Source organism: Brassica napus, unplaced genomic scaffold, assembly GCF_020379485.1.
Source record: "Brassica napus cultivar Da-Ae unplaced genomic scaffold, Da-Ae ScsIHWf_764;HRSCAF=1103, whole genome shotgun sequence".
NCBI classification, from domain to species: Eukaryota; Viridiplantae; Streptophyta; class Magnoliopsida; order Brassicales; family Brassicaceae; genus Brassica; species Brassica napus.
Window position 1 is genome coordinate 61,303 of NW_026016811.1, and position 21,768 is coordinate 83,070.

Sequence of the window (21,768 nt, forward strand, 5' to 3'; positions counted from 1 at the left end):
GCCCACCAAATATGATGTCCAAAAGAAAACAAAACTTTCGTTTAGGCATAATATACAATTGTATACAAAACAAAGTTTGTTTACCAGCTAAACATTTTAGTTATTATTTTCACATCTTTAATTAGTCTAGTTTAAAAAAAAAGAATATACATAACTAAAAGTTTTGAAATTTGATTTTTATATTATCTGGTGTATATAAAATATGTTCTATAAATTTTAAATGTGGTTTAGATATAATTTTATTAAATTTTAGCAAAATACAGTATATATAAGTGTTAAAAAATATAGAGATAATTCTATTGTGAATATAAAGAAAAGAATACAATTTTTTGTTTGTATTTATATATAATTATTAATTTATAATATTCTGAGGGGCAATATATTAAATATGATTTCTTAACAAAATAATTATCTTATCGATTTTTGACATATTTTGATAATAAGATAATTTGGGAACAAATATTAACAAAAGAGAAAGTCAAATTCCTTGTTGATAATAAGATAATTTGGGAACAAATATTAACAAAAAAAGAAAGTCAAAGTTCCTTTTGGATATTAGATTCCTTTATATATTAAAAATGATATGTTTTTCTTAAATAATATGTTTTAAATATAAAAACAAATACTAACAAAAAGAAAGTCAAATAAAATAAGATGATAATAAGATAATTTGGAAACAAATATTAACAAAAAAGGAAGTCAAATAAAATATATTAATAATGATCTTTTAATAATTAATTAATATTATCATTGTAATTATGAAAGGTATTGCCTTTTGATAATAAGGTGATTTGGAAACAAATACTAACAAAAAGAAAGTTGAATAGTACATTAACAATGATATTTAAATAATTAATTAGTTGTTATCATTGTAGTTAACATTATAATAATTAGTTTAATAGCGATACACATAAAACAGATTTTTTAAATAATATTATAGAAATGTTTAGATGAAACTTGTTTTTCTAAAAACTCTAAGATAATTTTATTAATGATATATAACATAATTCACATGTTATAACGGTTCTCAATTAATATATAAGAGATTACACGAAATACTTTTTTCCAAGTTTCATGGAGGCATAAGTTTTCAGCAAACGATCCAGTATGTAACATTTAATTTTTGTTTTCATCTTGACTAATAGAGATTCCTTCAACGTTAGATGCTTTTCCATTTTCACTATAAAATTGTATAATACTTCATTCTTGACGGGCTAACTCAAAAAACACAAGTCTCTGTCATCTGTCTTCTCCTTCTTCTCTGTTTCATCGTTTTGTACTTTTCTCCAGCTAACCTTAGGCTTTTGGTGGACCATCTTCTCGTCCAGAACATGGCTTCCCCGAACGAAAACGAAAGCGACGAGTTTCCCATGCTTCGTCAATTTCCAGAAGCAAGATCTCGTGCTTTACACTCGAGGAATCGTAGCATTTCCTTCTCTGATTCAACTTACTCCAGTAACAGAGTTGAAAACTCAAGTGGCCCTCGTCGAACACAGAGTAGACCATCTCCTTCCGTGCACATGAGTGGTCCTCTTTACGATACTCGTAGACCTGATCAGTCTTTCTTCCCTCCCTCTCCTGTTCAACCTCCTGCATCCTCCCTCTCCTCCTCTACCGTTGATATTCCTTCCGAAGAAGTTGTTGAAGCCCTCTTGAAAAACGCAAATCTATTGAAATCTGGACAGCTAGGGATGTGTAATTATCCTTACTGTACTACTTGTCCTTCTTACTACAACCGCCAAGCTGCTCAGTTTCACACTTACGGAGTAGTTTCTGACTCTAGGGTATGTTTTCTTCGACTTAGCTTGAGACCCAAGTAAATGTTATACACAACTGACAAAAGCATCATCTTTGTTTTTCTTGTTTAGACCCAAGTAAATGTTACACACAACCGCCAAGCTCTGCATGATTATGATAGAGGCTGGGCTAAGCTGCTTGCTTCCTATGTTCGTAGATGCCTACCTGGAATCATAAATCCTCATTCCAAATTCGTTCAAATGTGGACTCGTTTCTTAGCCTTTTCATGCTTGCTGTCTATCTTTATAGATCCTGCCTTCGTATACCTCTTATTAATCAGAGATGTACGTCTCCTTCTCTTGCTCCATCACTCTCTTGTTTGACTGTATATGTTTCTCATGAGTTTTGAGACTATTACAGGACAACAAATGCACAGATATTGATTGGCCTAAGGCGACATTATTTTTGTTTCTGAGAACTATGTCGGATTTTGTATTCTTCATTAACATTCTGCTTCAGGTGTGTCTCCTTTTGCTCTCTTTTCCTACCTAAAGAAACTTATTTGGCTTTAATGTGTTTCTTCCTTGTCATATTTTCCGCAGTTTCGGTTGGCCTATGTAGCTCCTGAGTCTAGAATAGTTGGTGCTGGCCAGTTAGTTGATCATCCAAGGAAAATTGCTTGTAATTACTTGCGAGGCAAGTTTTTTCTTGACGTGGTGATAGTCTATCCTGTGCCACAGGTTTGTAGTATTAACCCTTGAAATGCTTTTTTTTTTAATAACTTGAAGATGTCTTTTTACCATATGATCTCTGTATTGTTTGCAGCTGATGATATTATCGATACTACCCAAGTCAGAATTTGAGGAGAACGCTATAATTGGCATATTTCTATTCCAGTACATTCCAAAGCTATACAGGCTTCTTCCACTTATTGCTGGACAAACACCAACCGGGTTCATATTTGAGTCAGCTTGGTCTAATTTTATAATTAATCTTCTCACCTTCATTCTTGCTGGTCATGCTGTTGGTTCTTTCTGGTATCTTGCAGGGCTCCAGGTAAGTACCACATTTTGTAATGTTTTCACAACTCCTAGTGGTTTTATTGATTCTTATCATGTTTGTATTGTCAGAGAGTTAACAAATGCTTGTTACAAGCTGGGAATTTTACGATGGATGAACGTAGATATCTTATAGACTGTACTTCTGGGGATAGCTATCTACGAGCTCTCTGGAGAGATAGTGAGAGTGTTAATGCTTGTTTTCAAGACGGTGGCTTTTCATTTGGGATCTATTTGAATGCAGCTAATCTTACCACTCAACCTAATATCTTCACAAGATTCAGTTTCTCTCTGTTTTGGGGCTTCCAGGTAGTTTAGGCTCTACGAAGTTGATTGTTATTAAAACTATATATATAATCCTTTAAATTACACTTACCTAATGTAAAACTGTTTTTTTTTTTTTCATTTTGAATTGTGAAAGCAAATAAGCACACTTGCTGGAAACCAAACCCCAAGTTACTCAGTAGGGGAGGTTTACTTTACGATGGGCATCATCGGACTAGGGCTTTTGCTTTTTGCGCGGCTTATCGGTAACATGCATAACTTCCTTCAAGCTCTTGATAGAAGGTATATACACTTCATCAATAATATTTCAAGAGAGAAAATACTTATAACAAATGGTGACTTGACCAAATGAGATGATGATGATTTGTGCTTGTCAATAGGAGGACGGAAATGATGCTGAGACAGCGTGATGTGGAACAGTGGATGAGCCATAGACTGTTGCCAGACGATATAAGAAAGTATGTTCACTTTATAGCCTCTTAAAACTTTGCTTCTCATTTGAATTGGGCTGAACTAACTCAGTGCTTTGTTCTGCAGGAGGGTGCGAGAGGCTGAGCGGTTCAATTGGGCTGCTACTAGAGGAGTTAAAGAGGAGCTGATTTTTGAGAATATGCCTGATGATATTCAGAGAGATATAAAACGCCATCTCTTCAAGTTTCTCAAGAAGGTAAACAAGCATAAGCACAATGAATACATTTCACTAAATATTTTTCTGTGTACTTTAGAAAGAGGTAGTTCTGAACTGTTATTGGTATGCAGGTGTGGATATTTTCTTTGATGGATGAATTGATCTTAGATGCCATCCGTGAGAGGCTGAAACAAAGGAGGTACATAAGGAGTAGCACGGTGTTGCGCCGTAAAGGTCTAGTTGAGAAAATGGTATTCATAGTGAGAGGTGAGATGGAGAGCATTGGAGAAGACGGTTCTGTTCTGCCATTGTCAGAAGGAGACGTTTGTGGTGAAGAACTCCTCACTTGGTGCCTCGAACGCTCTTCGGTAGACCCTGGTACGCCTCCTTTTGCTAATAGCTTTGTGGTCTATGTGTTTGTAACTCCCTAAGATAGAAACTGAATATGTTAATGAAACTTGCAGATGGAACGAGGATAAAGATGCCGACAAAAGGTTTGGTTAGCAACAGAAGTGTTAGGTGTGTGACAAACGTGGAGGCGTTTTCGCTGAGTGTAGCAGATCTTGAAGATGTAACGAGTTTGTTCTCTAGATTCCTAAGGAGCAATCGTGTGCAAGGAGCCATAAGGTATGAGTCTCCTTATTGGAGGCTACGAGCAGCTATGCAGATTCAAGTGGCTTGGAGATACCGAAGGAAACGACTTGAGAGAAAAAAACAGAATGGTGACATAGATGAGTGATGTGCCTGAAGGGTATCGGTTAAGTTGGTCATTTCTTCCAGTGAGGAAACAACTTGATACATGTGGAAGCAGCTAGTTGGAGAAAAATAGTTTACATTGGATTCATTAGAATAGTTGTGTAAATTCTAATGTGCAATGTCTATGGTGTTCCAATAACAAACATCAATACAGTGTTTATCAGCACTGAATTAGATACTCTCCCATTTAGTTAATATTGGTCATAAGAAATCACTAGAAATTGATACCAGCGCGGATATTGGTTTTTACATTTTTATATATTGCTATTGGTTTTTCATAATTAGTGTTATATATTTTAGATGAATAATAATATAACTAATTGTATTCAAAAGATCTGGACTGAATTGAATAATATGGTTATTTTTGGTACAAATATCCGAACCCCGTTTCAGATACATTTGTTATTTTGATATTTTTAGGTTCCTATACATGAGAAACGAACTCATCCATACCCAAAATGACTCAACTCAAAACTAACACATAAATTTATAACATTCAAACGGGCCTAATTTCAAAAAAAAAAAAACGATACCCGAAAAGAACAACCCGTACCTATATGGATAGCCAATGTTTATGCCTAACTGATTTTATAAACTAATAAAAATGATTATTTCTGTGTGTTTGGTTAAATTAAGTAAAATAGAAATAGTTTTTTATTTAGCAAAATAATTATATGGAGTGAAAAATTAAGTGACAATAAATATAATACATTTTTATTATTTTGATTTAAGTTACTATTTTATTCACAAAGGCATATCTTTGAATTATGTTTTTGGCTACGTAATTTAGCACTAATTGAAACTAAAATTTTTAAAAAAATTAGTAAACCAAACTAAACCGAACGTTTAACCATATGCAAACCCCAGTTATTTTACATTTTTGATTTTATAATTGGCACAAAATTAATGATGATTAACTAATAAATAAAATTATACACTATTATTATTTTATGGTAATATAATTAATGATCTGATGTATTGTTAATGTAATATAATAAATAAAATTGTTAAACTGACTGAAATATAAAAAGACAGTTAATGTAATTATATTAATGAAATTACTAAAAAAACAATGTAATTATCCATATTTTCAAACAATTCTCATTTATACTGATATCAATGTTTCGAAATAGTATCAAAAGTACTTATGTTTTAATAATATATACTAGATTTTGACCCGTGCAACCGCACGGGTGTTTGTTTTCACTTTTCTATACATAAATTATTGTTTTAGAACATAAGTGGTATATATTTTTAATGTTAATCATATACTTAAATATTTATATAACTATTTAAAATACAATAATTTTATAATTTACATGTTATAATTAATTAATTGTTTAAACCTTATGTATTTGCCACTTCTTATTATATATTTATCTTATTGTATTTGCATTTAGTTATTAAAAAAATTAATATATTCATGAGAAAATATATTTAAAAAATATTTTGTATTTAATTTATGCTAAATTTTGACCCGTATTTCAAAACTGGATTTCTTTTTACCAATATTTTTATGCTTATTCATTTTAGATAATTTATTATTGTATATATAAAAGTGTAAGATATGTTAATTTTTAGACATGTATTATATAGTTTGTTAATTTTAAGCCGTTCTATCATCATATTATATTTTAAATAAATAGTTTATATTTATGAAAATAAATTTTATAAATTTATCAATTGATTATAATTTTATCATATTTATTTTAGTATAATAATTATATTTTAACATGATCATGACTATTAAAGTACATTAAGTTATAAACGATATAATTTATTTTCATTTCTAAACGATAACTTAAAATACATTAAGTTATTGTTTAAATATTACACAGATTTATTAGAATTTTTAAAATATAATATATAAATATATATTATATTTAAAATGAAAATATATTATAATTAAAGTAGTTACAAAGATTTTATATTATTAACTTTAAAGAAATACATGTTAATTTTTATACATGTATTATATAGTTTGATAATGTTAACCCATCTTACCAACATATTAGATTTTATTTTTGAACATATATATTTTATAATTACGAAAATAAAATATATAAATATATAAATTTAATACAATTTTATTATATTTAGCTCAGTATAATAATTTTAATTTAATATGATTGATTATGATTATATAATAACTAAAATATTATAGATTTTTTTATTTTTCATTTTATATAACTGAATATATTAATGTATAATAATATTTTAAACTAATTTCGAAATTTGTGAAAATATTTAAATATAATTTCGAAAATGAAGATCTTGTAAAAATATTTTTAAACAGATTTGTTAGAATTTTAAAATAAATATATTTATATTTAAAATGAAAAGATATCAAAAGATACTATGATTAAAATATTTTAAAAATTATATTTATTATTAGTCTAAATTAAAATATAGTATGAATTTCTATGAATATGTCCATTAGGTCCATTTTAAAAAAAATCACACATGAATCAAGGTTGTGACTTCTGTTTTAATATATATGATAGGAAACACCATAATATTGATGTTGATAAACAAAGCTTTGGGCTTAACATCACTTAACTTGTGCTTTAAAAGAAAAACATCACTTAACTTTTGTTAAGACATAAAATACAAATGTATATATGCAAAACAAAGCTTGGTTGGCATGTAAACATTTTCAGTTTGTGCTTCCACATATTTAATGTAGTTCTGCAAAAAGGATATGCACCAGTGGCAACATTAACTCTGACCATAAATGATACGTGGAAAAGTATCCTTCCATTTAAAATTGAAAGTAGGATAAAGAAAGAAAAGCTGTTAAAAGCTTTAGGGAACAGAGGGAGTTAACCAAAACCTAAAACTCTTTCTCCCAACCCGAGCGCCGCCTCAGCTTCATCTTCTAGATTTGAGGTCTTCTCCGGCCGGCGCTCTTCGCCGTGCTGTGAGTGGACCTCCCTGTTCTCTCTTTTCTAGTAATCGGTCTTATGTAGTCATCTGAGTTTCGACGGTGGTGGCCGGTGATGGAGGTTTATCCGACGATGGTGGTGCTTTGGGTATTAGAGCGGTGGCTGGACGATGGTTCGTCTTCGGTGAGGTCGGCTTCTGTGTCATGGCGTGCTCTTTCCGCCTGTGAGTGATGGGGAAGCTGAATGTAGATCCGAATGGGATTGAGTTTGGATCGATGATGTCGGATGGCCTCTGTCTCTCGCTTACCACAGGTTGTGGCTTGGTTTGTAGTATTTTTATCTCTTGCAGTCAAGATGAGTGTGTTGGTTGCTTGGTTTCTGGTCTGTTAAGTTTTGTGAATCAAGATTAACCTGATTGTGCGATGGGTTTCTCTTCGGTTTTATGCTCTGTTGAGGTTTTCAGTGAAGTAGCTTTGGTTCTACTGGTGTTCTCTGTTTGGTTTGGACTGCCCTTGTTAAATCTTATCTTTTTCTGGTTTGCGGTGGAAGTACTTAGCCGGTTCAGATGTGGGGTCTTCATTGTTTGGGTTTGGCTTGGCAGTCTTTCAAGCAAGGCATCAGAGGTCTCATAGCTCTTCATTCCAATCGCAACACCTCATCTTCAGTTATTGGTTGATTCATATGAATTCTTGTCAGCCTTGTTCTGAGTGTAAGTTTCTGTGGAATGGCTTCAGTTTTAGTTTATATTCAGAGTTCTCTTCCGGATCCCCTTGAAGATCTATCTGTGTTTAACTGTGCTACAATATGGATGGACTGATGTAAGTTCCGGCTGGTTACTGCGTGAACTTTGAGGATCCTCCACATTTATGCTTTAGCTCTTTGGATAGAAGTTTATTTCAGGTCATCTACATGTTTCTCCGAAGTTTCTCCGACCTGTTCCTATCCTTTTGGGAGATCGATTTGCTCTGCTCTTTGGACTGCTCGAGGCTATTTTCTTTCTTATATCTTGGCTTTTGGCTGATCTTAGAATTTGTTGTCATCCTTTCTTTGTAGTTGTCTAGTAGTTATCTTTTATGGTTCTGGAAAGATTTCGATCTTTGCCGGCTTCTGGCTCTGGAAGGAAAGTGTTCCTTGCCGGCTTATGTGTATTCGACTGCATTTCACCCGTTTTAATATTAATCCAACAGGTGACAAACAAAAAAAAAAAAAAAAAAAAGAAAAGCTGTTAACGGCAAATTCGCCTCCAATTAATTAGTGACAGTTGGTAAGTGATCGAATGATTGAATTTTAATCATAAAAGAAAACAACGAATAGCATAGTATCAATATTTATTTTAATATAAAAATAAGACAATTGAAATAAGTCTAATTATGTTTTGATGGATTGGGTTCTTGATTGAGAAATACTTGGGTTCACTCCCTAGGTGAACCTCTAGGTGAACCTCTAGGTTCACCAACCAATAATATTTGAGTATTTGATATTTGATATCTTTTAAAAAAAGAAATAAAATTGAATATCCAAATTAGATTATATCTTTAAAATAAAATAATAAAAATACATAAAAATAGTTACAAAAAATAAATTAATTAATATTGTTAATTCTTCAGCAAAATATTAAACCTTATACCCTAAATCCTAAACCCTAAACCCCCTTAAACTTTAGATAAACTCTAAACATTGGAAAATCTTAAACCCTAAATCATACATTAAAAACTAAATTTTAATAACACTAAACCCTAAATCCTAATCACTAAACCCTAAACCCTTGGGTAAACTCTGAACCCATGGATAAATCATAAACTCTAGGGTTTAATTTTAAATATTTTTGATTTAGAGTTTATAATTTATCCAAGGATTCAGGCTTTATCCAATGATTTATGGTTTAGTGATTATAATTTAGAGTTTAGGGTTTAGTGTTATTAAGATTTAGTTTTGATGTATGATTTAGGGTTTAAAATTTTCCAATGGTTTACGGTTTATCCAAGATTTAAGGTTTATAATTTAGGGTTTGGAGTTTAGAATTTAGGGTATAGGATTTAGTATTTTGCTAACATTTTAACAATATTTATTTATTTTTTGTAACTATATTTATGTATTTTTATTGTTTTATTTTAAAAATCTATATCATATTTGGAAATTTAATTTTATTTCCTTTTTTAAAAGATATCAAATATCAAATAATCAACCACTATTGGTTGGTGAACCTAGAGGTTCACCTCAGGGTGAACCCAAGAATTTCTCTGATTGATTTAGTGCAATGAGCGTATAGTTTGGTTTATAGCATTTCCAATATATTATTTTATTAAAAAAATAAAATAATGTTATAATTGGTTTTAATATTAACCTTAACATTTTATTTAAAAAGTAAACACATTACTACCTTTTAAAATATATATTTTTACTCTGTTATATAATAAAAAATAAAAAGATCGCATATATTTTACTTCAAACTATCTTATTGGGATTTCTACGTATTCCCACGACTATCTTATTGGGATTTCTATGTATTCCCACGATTTGGAAATTTCAATAATGTATTTTATCAAGTGTTATCAATAAAAAATTATATAAAAACAAAATGAAAAACCAATTACAAAAAAAAAATAGAAATCAGACGATTTTTTCGTATTCAGTCCACACACTTTTCAATTTTTAATTTGTGAGACGATTATAATTAAGACACTTGCTTGACCCTACAAAAAGACACTGACTCAGTCATCGTCTCCTTCTCAATTTCCCAAAGTCTCTGCTTTCATCTTACAGTTAACTCTCAGCCTCAAATGCTCTAGCTATCTTGCTAGGTCTCTTTACTTTCTTATCTCAGAAATGGAGAAGGATGATGTTCCCATGCTTCCAGTTTCAGACTCATCATCGTTATCTCGTACTAGGCCTTTCACTTCCAGGTCACGTAGCGTTTCCCTCGCAAACACTTCTTCGATCATTGATGGGTTCGACAGCTCGACTGTTGTTTTAGGCTACACAGGTCCTCTTCGAACTAATAGGAGGCCTCCTTTAGTTCAGATGAGTGGTCCTCTCTCATCTACTCGCAGTTCTGAGCCTCTCTTTCTTCCTCCTCCTCCTACTTCCACTCGTGATGTCTCCTCCTCTCAGCCTGAGAGGTACCCTTCTTTTGCTGCTCTCGAACACAAAAACTCAGAGGAGGAGTTCGTATTAAAACACGCACATCTCTTGAGATCTGGACAGTTGGGTATGTGTAATGATCCTTACTGTACCACTTGTCCTTATTACTACAACCGGAAAGCTGCCCAAATCCCTACTTCTAGAGTTTCTGCCATTTTTGATTCCACTGTATGTTCTCTCACTTCACAATTTAGCTTCAGACTCTCAAGTGAATGCTGCTGAAACAAAGTTTTTTTTCCTTTTGATCATCTTTCTAGTTCCATGATGCTAAAGGTTGGGCTAGGAGGTTTGCTACATCTATTAATAGACACTTACCAGGAATCATGAATCCTCACTCCAAGTTCGTTCAGAGCTGGACTAAGTTCTTTGCCTTTTCTTGCTTGTTAGCTATTTTTATAGATCCCCTCTTCTTCTTCCTCATATTAGTCAAGCAGGTATCTTTAGACATATTTCTTTCTCTGTCTTTTGGTTCTCATGTTTTTCTTTTCTTGCGCTTGAGAACCTTTCTTATAACCATCTTTCATACTGCAGAACAATAATTGCATTGAGATTGATTGGCCAATGGCTCACACATTTGTAGCTGTTAGAAGTGTAACGGATGTTTTGTTCTCTGTAAACATTCTGCTTCAGGTGTGTTTCCTTTTGCTTATTTTTTTTGTTATGAGAGACTATGTTGGCTTTAAATGTTTCTTTCTCTTGCATATATTTGTTGCAGTTCCGATTAGCCTATGTAGCTCCTGAGTCTACGGTTGTTGGTGCTGGCCAGTTGGTAGACCATCCAAGAAAAATTGCTAGTCATTACTTCCGAGGAAAGTTTTTACTAGATTTGTTCATAGTGATGCCACTTCCACAGGTATCATATATAATGTTAAGAGCCACAACTTCTAAGTAGAAGTAATTGGAATATGTTCATTTTACCTCTGAATTCTCATTTTCCTTTTACTCTTTTGGTTACAGATATTGATATTATGGATAATACCAGCACACTTAGCCATATCTGGGGCAAACTATGCAAAGAACCTTTTACGTGCTGCAGTTCTTTTCCAATACATTCCCAAGTTATATAGGCTACTACCACTTCTTGCTGGACAAACACCGACTGGCTTCATCTTTGAGTCGGCTTGGGCTAATTTTTTTATTAATCTTCTCACCTTCATGCTTGCTGGTCATGTCGTTGGCTCTTGTTGGTATCTTTTTGGTCTGCAGGTACGGCAACAGTCTGAAAACTCACTTTAATCTAACAACGTCCTTTATGTTGCTTAAATCAATTCTCTTGTCCTAACCAACAGAAGCTGTTTATATATATTTCTAGTGATTTATTGATTCTTTTCATTGCTTGCCTTCCTTTTTCATTTTTTTTTCTCTTTCAGAGAGTTAATCAATGCCTTCGAGATGCTTGCGGTAGTTCTGATCGTCCATGCAGAGAGCTTATAGATTGTCATGGTGAAACTAGCGCTTTATCAGCTGCATGGAAAGATAATGCGAGTGCCCGTGCTTGTTTTCAAGAGGATGGTTTTCCTTATGGAATCTATTTGAAGGCAGTTAATCTCACCAATCATAATAGCCTCTTCACAAGATACAGTTACTCTCTTTTTTGGGGGTTTCAGGTAACTTGGTTATACTTAAGTTCTTACATTGGTTTAGCATATCTGGAACTTGTAATGAATGTCAAATTGTTTTAAAACTCTCAAAAGCAAATCAGCACGCTTGCTGGAAACCTAGTTCCAAGTTACTTTCTTGGGGAGGTCTTCTTCACCATGGGCATTATCGGATTGGGGCTTTTGCTTTTCGCTCTTCTTATTGGTAATATGCAGAACTTCCTTCAATCTCTCGGTCGAAGGTAAATAACTCCATCATTGTACAAAATAAGACATGGGTTGGATTGTCTCTAAAACACAAATTACCTACGTTGAATGTGTTTTGTACACTTAGGAATTTGGAAATGACTTTGAGACGGCGTGATGTGGAGCAATGGATGAGGCATAGACGGTTGCCAGGAGATATTAGAAAGTATGTGGACTCTACTACCTCTTAAACTTTGCTTCTGAAGTTGAATTTTGAAGAATGACATCGTCTCCGGCTCTGTAATGTTACTAGCTTTTAAAGCTAACTGAATAGTTGTTTCTACATTTTCAGGAGGGTGCGAGAGGCTGAGCGGTTCAACTGGGCTGCTACCAGAGGAGTTAATGAAGAATTGTTGTTTAAGAATATGCCTGATGACCTTCAAAGAGATATAAGAAAACACCTCTTCATATTTCTCAAGAAGGTAGACGTCAGAGTTCATTTCCCTCAGCGTTGGCTCTCTCTTTCTGAAACGTCATCATGGGTTTGCAGGTGAGGATATTTTCGGTGATGGATGAACCAATCTTAGATGCTATACGTGAGAGGCTGAAACAAAGGACTTACATAAGGAGTAGCATGGTCTTGCACCGCGGAGGTCTAGTTGAGAAAATGGTATTCATAGTGAGAGGTGAGATAGAGAGCGTTGGAGAAGATGGTTATGTTCTGCCATTGTCAGAAGGAGACGTTTGTGGTGAAGAACTTCTCACTTGGTGCCTCGAACGCTCTTCTGTAAACCCCGGTACATTCTTTGTTGACTCTATGTGCTCATTAACAGACAGACATAAAACCTTAGATGACAACTGCATCTTGGAACTGAATATACTTTGAAAAATTCAGATGGGACAAGGATACGGATGCCCTCAAAGGGACCGCTGAGCAACAGAAACGTTAAGTGTGTGACAAACGTGGAGGCGTTTTCGCTGAGTGTAGCAGATCTTGAAGATGTAACGAGTTTGTTCTCTCGATTCCTAAGGAGCAATCGTGTGCAAGGAGCCATAAGGTATGAGTCTCCTTATTGGAGGCTACGAGCAGCTATTCAGATTCAAGTGGCTTGGAGATACCGAAGGAGACGGCTTCAGAGATTGTACACTGATCAGTCTAGTTACAGCCTTTAGATTGTAATCTTTATTCTTGATGACATAAGCTTGGTGGTTATGACATAGGTGGTGTTACTACTGTATTACATGATAGCTTAATGCTTTACTTAAATTCATCTTTTCACTGTAAATATATGAAATCGATGCATTTGTTGCTTTAATTAGATCACTTTCTCCTATTTTTAGACTAAACATCTCATCCGTAGTTACCTTTTAAATTTAAGAATGAACAAATTTATATTGAAGATCAAATAAAAAAGAAGGGCTAATTTTCTGTATATTCATATACACATCATAAACTAAAGGCTAGCTATATATAAAATAAAAATGAAGAAGTAACAATACAACAGAAATAAAAATACTGTATACATTGATTAGTCTGTAAGGTGGACTTTAGATAATACACAACTTACAAATAAAACTTCTATGTTGTTTGACTAAACTACATAATTTTAATAGTATTTCCGCATATACATAATAAAACTTGGCTTTCCATCCAACAGTTTAATAGAATTTGCTTTCATCGTATATACTACATGTATTCTTTTGCATCTCAATACATAAAATAAGAATTCTATATGATTGTATTTTATACAGAACTTTCATTTGTATAATACTATATATTTGTTGTTCATATATATATATATAGAAATGTAAGTTCGTCTTAAAAATTTACAGAAAACTTTATTTACGAGTAAAAGCATAAACTTGGATAGTTATTTTAAAAATATGCAAAGCAATTAAAAATGAATAGAGTAAAAAGATAAATTATTTGATAAAAGTAGCTGAAAAAGAAAAGAAAAAAACAGAATCTCTGAACACATGAGTGAATTAGGTTACAACCTCAAATAGTAATGAAAATATAAAAAATATCATAGCCAATTTTCGGATTATTTCTTTAAAATTTATGGTTGTTATCCTTGGTTCCCAAAAAAAACCAAATCATATAAGTGAAAATATACTGACAAAATTTTATAAAGTTTAGGGTATATGATCCAATTAATCCAATAATATGTTCTTCTGTAGGACAAACTTAGGGGTCGGCAAATAAACCAAATCCGACCCGATAAAAATAAAATTGAATCGAACCGAATCTGACATAAATACTGAATTGGTCTTATTCTAGTGTTATATGGTATTTCGGTTTATAGATTTTATTCGAACGCGAACCCGAAGGACTATCCAAAAAATCTCAAAAAATCAATATTCAAAACAAGTCATACCAAACTCGAGCACCTACATGAATAATTAACTCAAGAATCTAATTAATATATTTTAGGTATTTGATCAAATATTAAATTTTTATGATTTGAGAATTGCATTTGAAGTTCAATTATGAATAGATTTGCTTCTAAGGTTTAAACAATGTTTCTTTATTTTGAATTTTAAATAATATGTCTTAGGTTTATAGAGTTGTTAGTTGGTAATTTTAACTTGTTTATACTTTTTTGTCTTTTAATGACCACTTCTGAATCATTCCACCAGTTTTTGTTAGAGAAAATTGTTTACAAACTTCTAAATTACAAACATGTATTTGGGTAACTGAAACCCGATATAGAATTGAACCCAAAGTTAAAACGGATTCAATCAAATATGTGATGTGAACTGAATCTGAAAAAATCCGAAACGGATCCGAACTGCACTTTAAAAATATCTAAAGGGTCAGTTTTCATCCCCCCCCCCCCCCTCCGAAGAATCAAAACCTGATTTAACCCAAACTGAACCCAATTGACACACGGATGCCCATGCCTAGACAAGGTCTTATCTAGCGTTGGGTATTCTGATTTCAGGTTCGGATCGGGTTATTTAGGTTATTTGGGTATATATGACTCGTTGAAGAACCAAACATTTCTCATATCCGATCAATTTGGGCAACGTAGGGTTCGGGTCGAGTAATGTCGAATTCGTCCCGTTTAGAAGGGCATAATCTAAATATAGTGTAGAACAAGTAGGTGTAACTGTTGAGTTTTATGGTGGTGAACTCAATGAAGTGAGTTATAGTGATCTCCCAACTGTGAAAAAATTTGCTAGACGGGTTCAATTGGGTGAGATTTTTGAATTAGATCGTGCTACTTTGAAATCCGATGGTATTTTTCGTAGCAGTCCAAGAGATTGGTTTACTTTTGGGCATGCTTCGTTTGCTCTACTTTTCTTCTTTGGATACATTTGGCATGGTTCTAAAACCTTCTTCAGAGATCGGATCTCTATTTTCTACAAACCCGAAACAGAATCAATTTAAAATGATTCTTGGTAAGGTTTGAAACAAACAAAAAATTACAAAAAAAAAACAGAAAATCCGAGTTAAACCGTAAAATCAAAAATATTCGGGTAATCCATGAGTTTTTTTAATAATTTTGATTTATAAAAAATAGTTTTTATATCTAGTTATTTTGAAACTTAAAATAATTTTTATTTTTATTAAGTTAAGGATATGCGGTATCCGTTTGATTCTCGGTTTGGATCCGATTCGGTTCAGTTTTTCAAGTTTAGAGAAATATAAACTATTCGGAAATTTCTATCTGGTTTCGGTTTTGGTGTTTTGGTTTAGTTCCAATTCGGTTTTCGGGTTTCACATAATATGTCTAGCAGTCTAGGACTAGTCTTGTCGGTTGGTGTAACTGAACAATGTTCCACCGGTATAGCGCTCACTCGTACTTCAGCTGTATTTTCAATAAACGAAAGTGAGGAATATATGGAAGCGTAACGCTATAAAGGGTTATTCAGATTAGTATTTTTAGCATAATGATATTTATAACTAAAGATTAAAATTGTATGTGACGTCATTGTCTTACTGCATCAAGGAGGAGCTTTAAAACAAGATATCAAGAACATAAAATATATATACATCTAACATGCTAATAACGCGATCGATATCGAACCCTTTTTCTATAATGAAGGAAGCACAAGGAGCTTGCGGTTAACGTTTGTCAAGAATCTCCAAAAAGATAAAGCGAAAGATGAAAACAACAAAAAGAAAGGAAGGAGAGAGATATATAAAACAATATAAGAAAAGAAAAAACTATGAAATTAATCAAGTGAGTACCATAAAGTTTGTGTATATATATGAAGAGATGAGTACTCCTTAATTAAAACCCGATCTTGTAAGTGTTTGTGAGAGTTATTTATATATGGCTCCTGTCGGATTACCTCCAGGCTTCAGATTTCATCCAACAGACGAAGAACTAGTAAACTATTATCTTAAGAGAAAGATCAGTGGTCAAGAAATCGAGCTTGATATAATCCCTGAGGTTGATCTCTACAAATGTGAGCCATGGGACCTCGCAGGTACGTTATTTTACATTCTTCTCGTTTCTAGTAACTAGTTAACAAGCTCATGGCCGGCGTTGGGCTCATTACATTGTTACAATCTTTTTTTTTGTTAATTATGTATATACTTAAACCAAGTTTTAGTCGGTCAAATTTTTTTCCTAAAAGTAACTATATCCTTCGATGTTTGCTTTACATGGTAAAAACATAAGTTTCTAGTTCTAATTTCCTTTGCTATGAAATTATTACGATTTCTTTGGTTTTAACTTCCTTTTCTAGGGAATTGTTATGGTTTAAGTTTAACTCAACTGTCAATTATACAGTCATGTTACATTTTTCTTTGCATACTAGCTATAGTAAGTTTTGGTCTTTTGACTCATAGTTGATAATCTTATCGTATAGTTTTGTTCTTATATTTTATAAGATTATTAGTCTTTTATGATCGATGAATGCAAGTTTATGAAATGTAGAGAAGTCGTTTCTACCAAGTAGAGATCCAGAATGGTATTTTTTCGGGCCACGTGACCGGAAGTATCCGAACGGGTTTAGAACGAACCGAGCAACGAGAGGTGGATACTGGAAATCGACCGGGAAAGATCGGAGAGTGACGAGTCAAAGCAGAGCGATTGGGATGAAGAAGACTTTGGTTTACTATAGAGGAAGAGCTCCTCAAGGTATACGTACGGATTGGGTCATGCATGAGTATCGTCTCGATGACAAAGATTGTGATGATCCCTCTTCGCTCCAGGTGATTGATCAATCTTTCATAGTTCAATATATTTCAAAGAATAATAGTACAGTAGTTACTATTACGTATGTTGAATTACGTCGATATGCATGGATAGTCCCAATTATTAAAGAAAATTAGAATAAGAAAATAAATTAATAATGATATGAAATAAATTCAGTAGATTAAATTACCATACTTGAAACATGATTTCTCCATTTATTTTCATATAAACACTCCGTTTCATTTTAATTATCGTTTTAGATTTTTGCAAGAAAATATTTAATCATGTTTATTAAACAGATATCTGACTTTAATAAAATAAATAAATTGATGTATACTCGTTTCTTGCTGTAAGCTGACAAAAGCTTAGGGTTTCACTTTGGCTTTACTGCAACGAACGCAAAAGACAGATTTAATAATTACTCAAATAAGACAAATACTTTTATCCTTCTCTTTTTAAATTACACTCGCAGATACGAATAATATTATAGATATACAAAAAATATAAAAGTTCTTATAAATAAATAAATATATATATATATCAAAGTTAAATTCCAAATATTTAGTTTAAATGGTAATTTGGTGGTGCAGGACTCGTATGCATTATGTCGGGTGTTTAAGAAGAACGGAATATGTTCGGAGTTGGAAACAGAACCGCAGCTACAAACGGGACAATGTAGCTTCACGACGGTGTCAATGGAGATGAACTCCAATAATATTAATTATAACAGTGATATTTACGAGGCAATGTCGCCGGAGGTTGGAGCTTCCTCCGCCTGCGTAGAAGATATCGTCGACGATAAAGATGACTCGTGGATGCAATTCATCACAGATGATGCGTGGGACTCCTCATCAAACGCTGCAGCTATGGGACATGGTCAAGGGGTTTATTGACCAGTAAAGAACAAAGAGTATTACTGCAGAAAAAGGGAGATTATAGAACTATTGAGTACACTTTTGTTGTACTTTATCTATATAATCGTTGAAATAAAACCTCCGGGGGTAAGTGGTATTTTGGAAAACTTATAACTAATTTTTCTAATTGTGGAGGGAAATCATGTGATTTGATTGAATATTATTTTGTATTTTTATATTTTTATAATTTTACTTATTTTTCCTGGGTTGATGATGTTATTTTATCCATTGATTTGACGACTCTATGGATCATTGGTACCTTTGTTCTATTACCGCACATGAGTGTAACCAGATCCAAGTTAATGGGCGAGTATATTTGGATTTGTGATTAATGTTCTTTTTTCTTTCACTATTCGCAGAATAGCGTGAACGCCAAGTTACATACAACTTGTTAGGTCAAATATTTATTGTAAAATAAAATTCTGCAGCTGACCATGAGATCAAGATAAACATGATTGCATCATACAAAAGCATTCAGCGGAGATCTCCCACATACATCCAATGTTTCTGACTATAATTTACGATATAAAGTAAACTATATATGATGATCATATCTGTCGGTAATAATAAAAAGTAGTGAATAATATTGCAAAAACTTCTTTAATCATATATTTTTGGATGATTCTATATTCTAGTATTAATCAAGAAAACAGAACAAAGAAAAGTGCAAAGTGAAGAATTTGATGAAGTGTAAATCTAAGATTCTGATCTCACTCTCTTCCAAAAAGAAATATCCCTTGCCTTCCGATCAAGGAGACTTGACTTTCTTTTCTCACACGCATCTCAAATACTTCCGATGATTTATCTTTCCTCTTCTACATTTTATAAATTCTCAATAAACAGAAAAGAACATAATTATATGTACATATCATATCCCTGCAGCAAAATTATACATATAGATGAGTGCAGATTCAGCTTAGCAAATTCGCCATTGGTTTTCGACCCTTCCACACACCATATTTTAGGCGTTATTGTTACATCTTCCACGGTAGAACTTGTCCAAGTTTATATATCTCCTAGCATACATGATTCATGAAACTTCTTTTAAAGAAAAAAAAAATTACAAAGAACATAAAAATTATAAACATGAAACATGCAAAACGAGTCTTATCTATACATTTGCAAATAGGTTTGAAGCAGTTTATGTTTGCTTCACAATTATAACCCGAGAAGTTACCAGAGGTCGTAGCATAACTGGAAAGACCTTGACCATCGTGTCAGAGGTCTCTGATATAATATGTTGTGGTTTCAGACCTGGGGGTTACGGACTTCGGCCCGAACCTTTTGGTATTCAAAAGAAAAGAAAAACGAGAAGTGATAAAGTGACTTGTTACTCTATGTAATATATATGTGAATAATGTGTTGTTATAGGTAGTCCCTGACTAGATCTTGAGTTTTTGTTCGTTTTTGTAGACCTCCTGAACAATAAGGAACCGCGTGTCTAAATTAGAAGCTCAAGAACATTTGTGTCACTAATCCTCATATGCACTAGTCTGTCTTTTGTTATGTATATATCGTGTGTGTGTCTAAACCCAAGTCTCGTTTCTTTTTCTTTTTTTGAAACACAAACATTCATTACTACTTTAAAAGTTAGGTGACAATGTTTAAGGCTAAAGAAGCCTGTTCAGCAGATAAAATCTGCTTGGCCAAGAAATCAGCCTCTTTGTTTTTCTCACGGAAACCCAATGAAAAGAAACAACATCATAAGCCGTTGATAGGGTGAAAATATCGGCAACACCGCAACAACACTGTAGATCTCCATGTTCATGGAAGCAGTATTCAAAGCTTTGACCAGCTGGGTAGAGTCAGATTCACATCACATCTCAGATTCTTTAATTTCCATAGCTTTTTTATATTTTGTTGAAATTATTTGGATTGATAAAACATTCACACAGTTATACTATTAGTTCAACCTTAAAATCTTTTATGCATTCAAATATTGTTCATGTGTACTATCATATATTTCCAAATCAATCCACAAAGAGACAGCATACAAAAAAATTCAAACAGAAGTACCTTTCTACTCTCTGCTCCAACAACAATGAGCAGGCAGCTAAATATATTGAATTAATATTTGTAATAAAACAATCAAAGCCAAAATTTAAACAGGCAGCGATCTAAATTCTGAAGGAACCGATATAAAATTAGGAAGATAAACACAATGAGAAAACCGAACAATTTCATAACCTATTTGGATCTTCTTGCACATATCCTCCCTCACAATATAGATGTTAGCAGCTCCAGTCTCTTCGTTGCCACAACACATGATCAGAGTCTTCTCAAAGATGAAGTAACTAATCCCACAAAGCTTATTAATCAACTTCGGTAAGTTACTTGTTGGCAAAGTCATCAAGTTGATCCAGACCACTTCCGCTGCATCAATCTTCTCCTTAGTCACCCAAACACTAATCTCCCCTGTTACATAGCATTGCTTCAACAATGAAAACCCATCTCTTTTATAAACCGCAAGGACAAGTTGGTCGCGAGAATGGTTCTTCTGACACGGAAGGAGACAAAACGTTTTGAACGTCTCACTCGAGAAGTCAAAGCTTCGGATGAAACACTCATGAGTCTCGAGGTTACTAGTAACCCAATAGAGATTCCCGTTCAAGGACAACGGATCCATGGTGGGCCAGTTCTTGAAAGGAGCATCAAGAAACTTCAACGCGCGAGATGAACACTCGTAGATCGCAACTCTTTTGTAACTCACTTGGTACGTGTCGCTTACGTCACGGAGACAGTTCAAATACCCTAAGATCTTGTAACGCTTTTCGGGTACGTTGCTATCGTAATCGTATCCCACACCGCAGAAGTGGAAGCTTTTGTCAACGTACTCGATCCATACTACTTGTCTTAACCACGGGTTCCAAAACGCAACGCCTTGCTTCCAAAAGTGGCGGAACAAGAACCCGTCGCAAGAAGTGATGGTGGTATGCGTCAAGTCTATAGCCTGATAAGGAAAGTCAGAAGGTACCTCATGCACTTCTACGGTTGGATCAGTTCCTCCTGTGTGGAGATCGATGTTGATAGAGTAGGCCTTGGATTCGGTGAGGAAAATGAACTGGGGACGGACAAGGGCCAAGTGCTTGTTGAGGAAACTCTTGTTGTCGTGTAAAAGAGAGTTCCAGTGTTGACATACGGTTCTGGACCGTACAAGAGATAGAGGTGGAAGCCGAGAGAGTATCTCTTCCTCTAAATCACATGGGAGCTTCACCGGAGCCATTACACTTTTTTACCTTTAGCTTTTGTGACTGTGGCACTAATAAATAAGAGATGAGAAACTTTATATTTGTATAAATAAAGATAAGGTATGGGTCTACTAACCAAATGGTGTGGGTGTGGGATAACTTGTATGATTTGAGTTTTTTTTTAAGTGGCACACCTTTTGATGTTGAGAAGTTTCAGTTGGAAAGGATAACTACTTTTC

The 21,768-nt window shown here is 33.5% G+C and overlaps 4 protein-coding genes across 4 annotated transcripts; 3 read left to right on the top strand and 1 right to left on the bottom strand.

Annotated features, from left to right (window-relative positions):
• The first annotated feature begins 648 nt into the window (after positions 1–648).
• LOC125605526 (putative cyclic nucleotide-gated ion channel 19) lies at positions 649–4,447 on the top strand. Its single transcript, XM_048775225.1, has 11 exons — positions 649–1,784; positions 1,869–2,081; positions 2,158–2,256; positions 2,340–2,477; positions 2,563–2,793; positions 2,868–3,104; positions 3,217–3,362; positions 3,461–3,538; positions 3,618–3,747; positions 3,840–4,086; positions 4,173–4,447. The coding sequence occupies exons 1-11, from the start codon at positions 1,332–1,334 to the stop codon at positions 4,445–4,447; spliced, it is 2,247 nt and encodes a 748-aa protein (XP_048631182.1). The 5' UTR covers positions 649–1,331.
• A 5,610-nt stretch (positions 4,448–10,057) lies between these two features.
• LOC106452011 (probable cyclic nucleotide-gated ion channel 20, chloroplastic) lies at positions 10,058–13,608 on the top strand. The gene is made up of 11 exons (XM_013894016.3): positions 10,058–10,658; positions 10,748–10,924; positions 11,022–11,120; positions 11,206–11,343; positions 11,448–11,696; positions 11,861–12,097; positions 12,185–12,330; positions 12,423–12,500; positions 12,627–12,756; positions 12,825–13,071; positions 13,170–13,608. The coding sequence occupies exons 1-11, from the start codon at positions 10,176–10,178 to the stop codon at positions 13,445–13,447; spliced, it is 2,262 nt and encodes a 753-aa protein (XP_013749470.2). The 5' UTR covers positions 10,058–10,175; the 3' UTR covers positions 13,448–13,608.
• Positions 13,609–16,454: 2,846 nt separating this feature from the next.
• LOC106422812 (NAC domain-containing protein 86-like) lies at positions 16,455–18,550 on the top strand. Its single transcript, XM_013863612.3, has 3 exons — positions 16,455–16,714; positions 17,167–17,444; positions 18,018–18,550. The coding sequence occupies exons 1-3, from the start codon at positions 16,558–16,560 to the stop codon at positions 18,318–18,320; spliced, it is 738 nt and encodes a 245-aa protein (XP_013719066.2). The 5' UTR covers positions 16,455–16,557; the 3' UTR covers positions 18,321–18,550.
• A 1,728-nt stretch (positions 18,551–20,278) lies between these two features.
• Positions 20,279–21,692, bottom strand: LOC106452013 (F-box protein At3g17710-like). Its single transcript, XM_013894019.3, has one exon. It carries the CDS (start codon positions 21,562–21,564, stop codon positions 20,443–20,445), a length of 1,122 nt encoding a protein of 373 aa, XP_013749473.1. The 5' UTR covers positions 21,565–21,692; the 3' UTR covers positions 20,279–20,442.
• Positions 21,693–21,768: the final 76 nt, after the last annotated feature.